The sequence below is a fragment of the Notamacropus eugenii genome, chromosome 5 (genome assembly GCF_028372415.1).
Source record: "Notamacropus eugenii isolate mMacEug1 chromosome 5, mMacEug1.pri_v2, whole genome shotgun sequence".
Lineage (NCBI taxonomy): Eukaryota > Metazoa > Chordata > Mammalia > Diprotodontia > Macropodidae > Notamacropus > Notamacropus eugenii.
In genome coordinates, this window is record NC_092876.1 from 133,395,698 (window position 1) to 133,404,180 (window position 8,483).

The following is an 8,483-nucleotide window of genomic DNA, read 5'->3' on the forward strand; positions in this document are numbered from 1 at the left end:
CTTCTCATTGACAAGCTGGGGGGACGTGTTCTCTGGCTTGAACTGGGATAAAAGACCTGGACTATCTTATCAGATAGTCCACATTTGGGGTTTTCTTGGCAGAGAATACTGGAGAGGTGTGCCATTTTCTTCTCCAGTTCATTTGACAGCTGAGAAAACTGAGGCAAACAAGGTTAAGTGACTTGCCCAGGCTCCCACAGCTTTGGAAGTGTCTGAGGCAGAACTTGAACTTCGGTCTTCCTCATGCCTTACTCTGGGATGCCTCAGGGGAGTTCCTTCCTTACTCTTGGAAGGCTTAGGAGAGTTCCTGCTTTACTTTGGGAGGGCTCAGGGGAATTTCTGCCTTGTTCTGGGAGGGCTCAGGGGAGTTCCTACTTTTCTCTGGCATCTTGGCAACAGAAGTCCCTATATCATTGATTACTATAGTTATTTGTGTGTTATCTCCTTACTACAGAAAAAGTCTCTTGAGGGCAGGGTCCTAGGTTTATGAGAAATGAAGAAATCACAAAACAAAACCCAGAGAATGAAAAAATGGAAGATAATGTGAAATATCTCGCTGGAAAAACAACTGACCTGGAAAATAGATCTGGAGAGACAATTTAAAAATTCGTCTGAAAGCCATGACCAAAAAAGGGCCTAGACATCATCTTTCATGAAATTATCAAGGAAAACTGCCATGATATTCTAGAACTAGAGGGCAAAATAAATATTGAAAGTATCCATGGATCACCTCCTGAAAGAGATCCAAAAAGAGACACTCCTAGGAACATTGTGGCCAAATTAAAGAGTTACCAGGAGAAAAGGAGGTAAGGAGAAAATATTGCAAGCAGCTAGAAAGAAACAATTTGAGTAATGAGGAATAAAATCAGTATAACACAAGATCTAGCAGCTTCTACATTAAGGGATCAATGGGCATGGAATATGACATTCCAGAAGTCAAAGGAACTAGGACTAAAACCAAGAATCACCTACCCAGCAAAACTGAGTATAATACTTTAAGGGAAAAAATGGTATTTCAATGAAATAGAGGACTTTCAAGCATTCTTGATGAAAAGACCAGAGCTGAATAGAAAATTTGACTTTCATACACAAGAATCAAGAGAAGCATGGAAAGGTAAACAGGAAAGAGAATCATAAGGCCCTTACTAAAGTTGAACTGTTTATATTCCTACATGGAAAGACAATATTTGTAAGTCTTGAAACTTTTTTCAGTATCTGGGGAGTTGATAGGATTATACACACACACACATACACACACACACACATATACAGAAAGATAGATAGATAGACAGAGAGAGAGAGAGACAGAGAGAGAGACAGAGAGAAAGAGACAGAGATAGAGACAGAGACAGAGATCACAGGGTGAGTTGAACAGGAAGGGATCATATCTAAAAAAATAAAATTAAGTGGTAAGGGGGGAATATATTGGGAAGAGAAAAGGAGAAATGGAATGGGACAAATTATCTCTCATAAAAGAGGCAAAAAAACAACTTGTCAATGGAGGGAAAAGGGGAGAGGTGAGAGGGAAAACATGAAGCTTAGTCTCATCACATTTGACTCAAGGAAGGAATCAAATGCACACTCTCTTTGGTATGAAAAACTATCTTACAATACAGGAAAGTGGGGGAAAATGGGATAAGCAGGGTTGGGGGGATGATGGAAGGGAGGTCAATGGGAGGAGGGAGCAACTGGGAGTCAAAACTCTTCGGGAGGGACAAGGTCAAAAGAGAGAATAGAAGCAATGGGGGGCAGGATAGGATGGAGGAAAATATAGTTAATCTTACACAACATGACTATTATGGAGGTCATTTGCAAAACTACACATATATACCCTATATTGAATTGTTTGCCTTCCCAATGGGGATGGGTGGGGAGAGAGGAAGGAAGAGAAGTTGGAACTCAAAGTTTTAGGAACACCTGTTGAGTATTGTTCTTGCATACCACTGAGAAATAAGAAATACGGGTAATGATATCTTGCCCTACAGGACAAGAGAATAGATGGGGATAAGGGAAGGGATGGATGTTAGAAGGGAGGGCAGATTGGTGGTAGGGGTAATTAGAATGCTTGGTGTTTTGGGGTAGGGGTAGGGGAGAGATAGGGAGAAAATTTGGAACTCAAAGTTTTGTGGAAATGAATGATGAAAACTTGAAAAAATAAATTTTAAAAATTAAAGAAAAGAAGTGAATGTTGAAATCTAAAAATAAATTAATTAAAAATATCATCTAAAAAAAGACCTTTTATCTAACACCTAGAGATAACCACAGCCATGGAATCCTCCTTACTTACACAGGTATGTTATAGGTACTTAATGTATATTAATTGACTAATTTTGAAAGGCAAAGACCCAGTGTGGAACCTCTGAACAGGTATTTCAGATGAACCTTGGATCTGCACTGGGTGGCTTTGTGGCTCCACATGTCCTGGCCAGCCTGGCATGGCCGTCCGTAGTTCTCCAGTTCTGAGTTGGCCATTCTCTCTTGGGAACAGAAATTTCTGCAGAAATCTCACTCTTGGCAACTCTTAACCAAATCCCAAATTGTGAAGTCTCTATCCTCCATGATGCCACCAGGGGAATAAAATGCTCACTTCTGCAGAGGGTTAGTCAGTAATAAGCACAAGGAAGAAATGGAAAGGCAGAAGTGGCCAGAGATTTCAGCCTCTCTATGGTTTCCTTAGGTTGCAACCTACAGTTTTTGATGATGAGTTGGGGGCAGGGTAGTGGTAGAGAGAAGGACTACACTTTCATTATTGCTGTAAATACCAGGGAGGTAAAGGGGGCACAAAAGAAGGAGTCTTTATAGGTGCTGATCTGTAATCATGCTGTACCATTTCCCCTTCCTGTATCATTGAAGGAGAGATAGAGTTTCCAGCTGGCAGCCCTTGAAAGCTGGAGGTCCTCAGGAGAGGCAGGGGTTGTCCCTGATGGTCCCTGCTGCTTCTCTGAACTCCTCCTCTTGGCCATTGCCATTGTTGGCCATTCCTGCTGTCAATGAAACAAAACCAATTGTTTTGTAAGTGTTAGCAGTATCTTGATGAAATAAATGTAATACCTTTTTAAATGAAAACAAAACAAAACCAAGGAATAAAACCATTTAAAACAATATGGATTTAAGATTTCTTAAAAATAATGCAACATTTAAAAATAAATATAACTGATTTTTTAAGGGATAACGGAATTGGTTGGAATTTCTTTGGTCTAGGGAATTCTGGAGTAGGAATTTCCAAAAGCAATGCTGGTCTGTGCCTCCTCTGATACCTCTAGTCTCAGAGAGTAAGGAGAGGTAGGTGACTGGGCCAGAGTCACCCAAACAGGATGTAAGAAAATAAAATGGAAAGGATTCCATAATAACCAAATTAAGGAGAATATAAAAATATGTGATATAAACTAATAAAATATTAAGGAAATATTTAAAATAGAAATAAATTGTTTTCTAAAACAAATATAAATTGAAAAGACCAATACTACTGGAGAAATAAAAAATTTTCCTGGCAGAGAGTGAGGCAGAAAGCCTGACAACTGAAGGGATGACATCAACAGGTGACAAATCAAGGGGACCTGGCTTCCTAGTAGGTTCCAGATGCCTTCAGGATACAACTCCTTGGGGAAGCCCCAGCTATGCCCTCTCAGTCTCAGGTCTCAGTTTACAAGGGCAGGAGCATGGGCAGGAGGCTGCCTCATTCAGGACAGAGAAGCTGGAAGCAAGAAGGCAGTGACAGGAACAAGGCTGCCAGGAGACTGGGGAGAGGAGCTGGCACCTGAGACCAGGCTTCTTCAATGAGCAGACAAGGTTGAGGCATGAGAAGCTTGAAAGACTCAGGTTCTGGGTAACTGATCATTTTATTAATGATGGCTAGAGAATAATCAATAAAAGGAGGTGACTTGGCTTCCTGTGGTAAACCAAAATCAATTCTTGGAGGCCTCTTGATGTAGAAAAGTGATTATTTCCAAATCACCTCTGATTGGTTAACAATTAGTGAGAGAATGAATATTATAATGAGAGGTGGGCCTATTCTAATGAGGTGATAGGGGACTTGACTTTGATTCTGTAACTCATGGAAAAAGGGAGATTCATGTAGAGCTGAATACTCCTGAGTAATCTATACAAAAAGATCTTACCCCTAGCACCTCCATCACCACCCAACACCATCCTAGCCTGTCTGAGTAGAACATAATGGGCTGGAATTCACCTGAATTACATTCTCTTGGTAAGATTTTTCTAGTTGGGTAGGGGAACAATTCCACCTAGATAAGATTGTCTTGGTTGGGTAAATTTTTGGGCAAGGTCAGTAATGTCATTCAAAGACTGGCTGAATAACCTACAGGAGTGTGTTTCTGAATGAAGAAATAGAAAAAAAATCTTAATCCCAGTAAATAGTTATTAATATAAGAGAGACATGATCATTTCTCTCACCAGTGAGACTCAAATGAGGGAAAGTCCCATCCACTCCTAGAAATCATTGATTAAAATAATTTATTCACCTCAAAATGACTAATTCTTTGAGTCAGCCTCTGGGTAAGTCAGCCTGGGGAAGGAACAGGGTATGAGGCCATGGTGGCTGAGAGTAAGGAATAGGAGACTGAGACATCCCGGGAGGACTGTGGCTGGTACCTGAGATCTAATGCACATTCAGGGATTAAAGGGAATAGCTCTGCGAACAGGCTACCTGGCAAAGGGCAGCCCTGCAATCCCCATCCCACTTAGACCTAGAAAGTAACTCAGAAACCAGGTCTGAGAAGAGGGTGTGTGGAGGACTACACTGAGGTAAAAACATGACTAAGAGGTTTCTCCCCAAGAGACTGTCTTACCCCAATGGATAATTATCTTAGACACAACCTCACTACCACAGGAACTACTGAGGAGTTTCTCTGTCACCGCAGCAAAGCCCAGATCCTTCAGCCCTGGGACAGATCAAAGGTTCAGACCCAAGGGAGGTGCCCAAGTCCAGCAAAGCAGGGGAACCTCAGATCCCTCTCAAAGCAATAATTAGAGGGTCTGATGAGTAATGGAAGGACTTAGTTGTAAGGGCAGGGCCTTCTGTTACCTCTGATTGATTCTCTGGAGTCTTCTTTGGTAGAAGAAATAAATCATGAAGAGGGAACCAATGAAGACCATCAAGAATATAACAAGAATCATAGCAACTGTCCTCTGAGATATCTGGCGATTCTCTGAAAAGAGATCCCAAAACATTGGGAATCACATAAGGGAAACCCTGGACCCTGATCCCTGTGTCCCAGGTTAGGGGTGGGAGCATAAAAGGCATCAAGATTTAGGAACTCCTGGGCAAGGGTAGTGGCTTTGTGCACAGGTGATGCACTCTTCCTCCTCTGCCCTCCAGCTTCTAAACATCCTCTCAAAACCAAGCTTTCCTAGGACTTCAGACAAAAGAATGTGACAATTGGAAGAGACCTTAGAGAGAATCTAGCCCAGCTGCCTCAGTTTACAGAGAGGAAAATGGGAGAAAAAGGGCTTCCATCCTTCAGCTTGTAAGTCCCAGGACTGAAGTCTGAGTCATCTGACTCCCACTTCAGGCCTCTTCCCACCATCTCAAAGCTGTGTCCTTACAGATTCAGAGACTTTCATGGATGGTGGGACCTTAGAAGGCATCCAGTCCAGCCCCATCACTAGACAGAGGGCCAGAGGTCAGAGAGAGGAAGAGGTGTGTTCAAGGTGTTACAGGGAGGTAATGACAGACCCAGGACTGGGCCCCAGGTCTCCTGATTCCAGAGGATGCCCCTCTCTTCTGAAGTTCATTTTGGGTTTGGTTCTTACATCCCCATTGAGAAACTCTTTGACTCTTAGCTGAGCAGCCTGGACTTCAGCAGCCTGGGGGTAGCCTTTCACTAAACTGTCACCCTGGTCCATTGTCCCCTCTGTGCCTTGGTTTCACCACAGGAGGGGACTGGGAGCAGCAGTATGATACAGGAAGAAGCATCCCCAGCCTTGGAAAATCAGAAAATCTGGTTTCAAATTTTGACTATGTCACTTGGTGACTAATTGAACTTGGAGAGGTCACTGGGCTTCAGTCTCTTCCTGTGTAAACAGAGGAGGGGCCTGGATGACCTCTGAGGTCTGTTCCAGAGATGACATTCTTCAAAGATCAAGGAGTCTTTCTCAGTGTCTTTTAGTAACCTTCCCTTTTCCCAACCTTCCAGGAGCCCAGGGCTTCACTGTCCTCATCAGTACCATGGAGAATAGAGTAGAGGGAGGGGCCATGATGTTGGACAGTTATGGTGGGGTCATATTGTGGTGGACTCTAAGACACCAAGGAACCATAGAAGCTTCTTGAGCATCTGAAATGACATGACTACAGCCGTGTTTTAGGGAGATGAATCTGACAGTCTGGGCATGACACATTGGTGGAAGGAGAAAATGGAGACCCTCCTATGACATAAAAGTGGAAGCTGGATTTGGAGTCAGGAAAACTCAGGTCAGATCCCATCTCTGGTCCTTCTCAGTCACTTAGGATAAATAAGACCCTTTGGTGTTTTGGGCCTCAGTTACCCAAAAGTGAAATGAGCTTAGAATGAAATGGCAAATTAGGTCCCTTCCACCTACAATGTCAAATTGGAACTGCTCTGTTCTATAGAAGGGCAGATTTTCAGGGGGTTAATTATCTTCTGAACTATAATCATGGAGAGAGGGACATTTTCTTGAGGCTGGATGATGCCAAAAGGCAGGATTACATCTGATTCCCAGAATAGAACTGTACCCTCTCTGCCTGAGGACACTTCTTGAAATGCTTCAGAGGAGGACTTTTCTATCAAGGTAAGATGTTCCTACAGTCTTCTATGGGCCTGCCCACACCTGTCCTAGGGCCTTAGGGTAGGAAAGAAGCAAGGGAGGGAAGTCAGACAATGTGGGCCCTGTCCCTGAGGAGCTCAGTTTAGGTGGGGATATGAGCTTAATTACTGTAAAGACATTTGTGAACCAGATGACACTGCAGGATCTGCTCATGGAGCACAGAGAGACAGCCCTTCAGCTGCTTAGAGACCACATCTCTGACTTTAACCAGATGAACCAGTGTCCTGGGCCAGGGGCCTGATTTCTTTCGTGAATTGGGAACAAGAGCTAGAAGTGGGAGGGAGGTCTATTTAGCCTTCCTCCTCAGGTAAGCTGGCCCAGGTGGGAGGAGCTGCCTCAGGAGGGGCCAAGGACAGACATGGTTGAAATGATGAAGAGGAAAATGAGCGGAACCAAGACAGCAACAGGGTTTGAGGAACAGCTTGGAGTGACTCAGTTGTTAAGATCTCCTTCCCAAGTGAGTTTGTCCCTTTCTCAAAGCCTGTGATTTCGCACAAGCAGGATCCAAGGGATGTGTCTGACAGAAGAAAATGGCCAGATAGAGAGTGAGAAAAGCCGAGTCTGACTCCCACCCAAGATATTTCCAAATTGCACGATCTTGTGCACAGTCCCTCCCCTCTCTGGGTCCCATTTTGCTCATTTGTTAAATGGGGTGTTTTGACTCAATGCTCTTTAAAATCCCATCCAGCTCTAACATTCTGTGATTGAGAAGAAACCCATACACCCTGCAGGACCTACCTGCCACCAACAGTTCAATGTGGCCTTCATCATGATTGTCAGGTGACTGGACACAGCAAGTATATCGACCAGAGTCATTGACCTGGACCTCCTGGATCCTCAAGGTCACCTTGCCCTCAGCCATGTCATGCTGCAGCAGCTCCATCCTCTTCTGGAACTTAACACTATGGGATTTCTCCAACTTCTCCTCATTGGGGTACTTGAGCACAAGTATGTCATTTCTGAACCAATTCACAGCTATGTCCTGAGCATCCATCTTAGAGGAGAGTTCATAAGTGAGTGTGATGTCTTCCCCCTGCTTCGCCTGAATGAGTTGAGTAGGGTCAGTCACTGAGTTTGCTTCTTTCTGGCATTCTAGGGATAGAACAGAAGAAAATCAGAGGACAATGGTGGCCAAGGATTAAGAGTACTTGTTTGTGCAGCTGGGGGCCCAGAAGATACAGGTCTGACTTCTAGACCAGCTGCTACTGCAGGCCAAGTTTTGGGCAAATCCCTTTGCTTCCTGTGATTCCCTTGGAGACAAGACATTCTCTCTCCTTACTGCTCCCTATGGTCAGAAGGGAGAGAAGTTTTCTGGATTCTGGAACATTAGGGGAGGGGACTGGAAGGCAACAAATGTCATCAAGTGCCTTGAGAGGGGAACTGTATTAGCTTCTACTCTGCCACTGCCCATGGGTCACTTACAAGATCAGAGGGAACCCAGGCTCCTGGGCTTGGGTTTGCCTGATCCTTAGGTGACAATCGATATGAAATAAGAACCAGAATAAAAGGGAAAAATCATGAGAAAGAAAAAACAGAAAGCAGTCTGCTTCAATCTGCATTGAGACTCCATAGTTCTTTCTCTGGTTGTGGACAGCATTTTGTATCATGAATCTTCTGAAATTGTCTTAGATTGTTGTATTGCTGAGAAGAGTTGGTTATCACACAATGTTGCTGTTACT

The 8,483-nt window shown here is 43.7% G+C and overlaps 1 protein-coding gene across 1 annotated transcript; it reads right to left on the reverse strand.

Moving 5' to 3' along the window:
* Positions 1-2,193: 2,193 nt before the first annotated feature.
* LOC140508900 (myelin-oligodendrocyte glycoprotein-like) lies at positions 2,194-8,060 on the reverse strand. Its single transcript, XM_072616804.1, has 2 exons — positions 7,543-8,060; positions 2,194-2,984 (listed from the first exon to the last, which is right to left on the reverse strand). Exons 1-2 carry the CDS (start codon positions 7,796-7,798, stop codon positions 2,899-2,901), a joined length of 342 nt encoding a protein of 113 aa, XP_072472905.1. The 5' UTR covers positions 7,799-8,060; the 3' UTR covers positions 2,194-2,898.
* Between the last annotated feature and the right edge of the window lie 423 nt (positions 8,061-8,483).

What these genes read in the sequence shown, in the direction of transcription:
- LOC140508900 (XM_072616804.1), bottom strand. Translation starts at nt 7,798, where the DNA reads ATGGATGCTCAGGACATAGCTGTGAATTGGTTCAGAAATGACATACTT. An exon ending in CATTGAACTGTTGGTGGCAG is followed by an intron (nt 2,985 to 7,542) that starts GTAGGTCCTGCA and finishes TTTCATTGACAG; the next exon opens with CAGGAATGGCCAACAATGGC.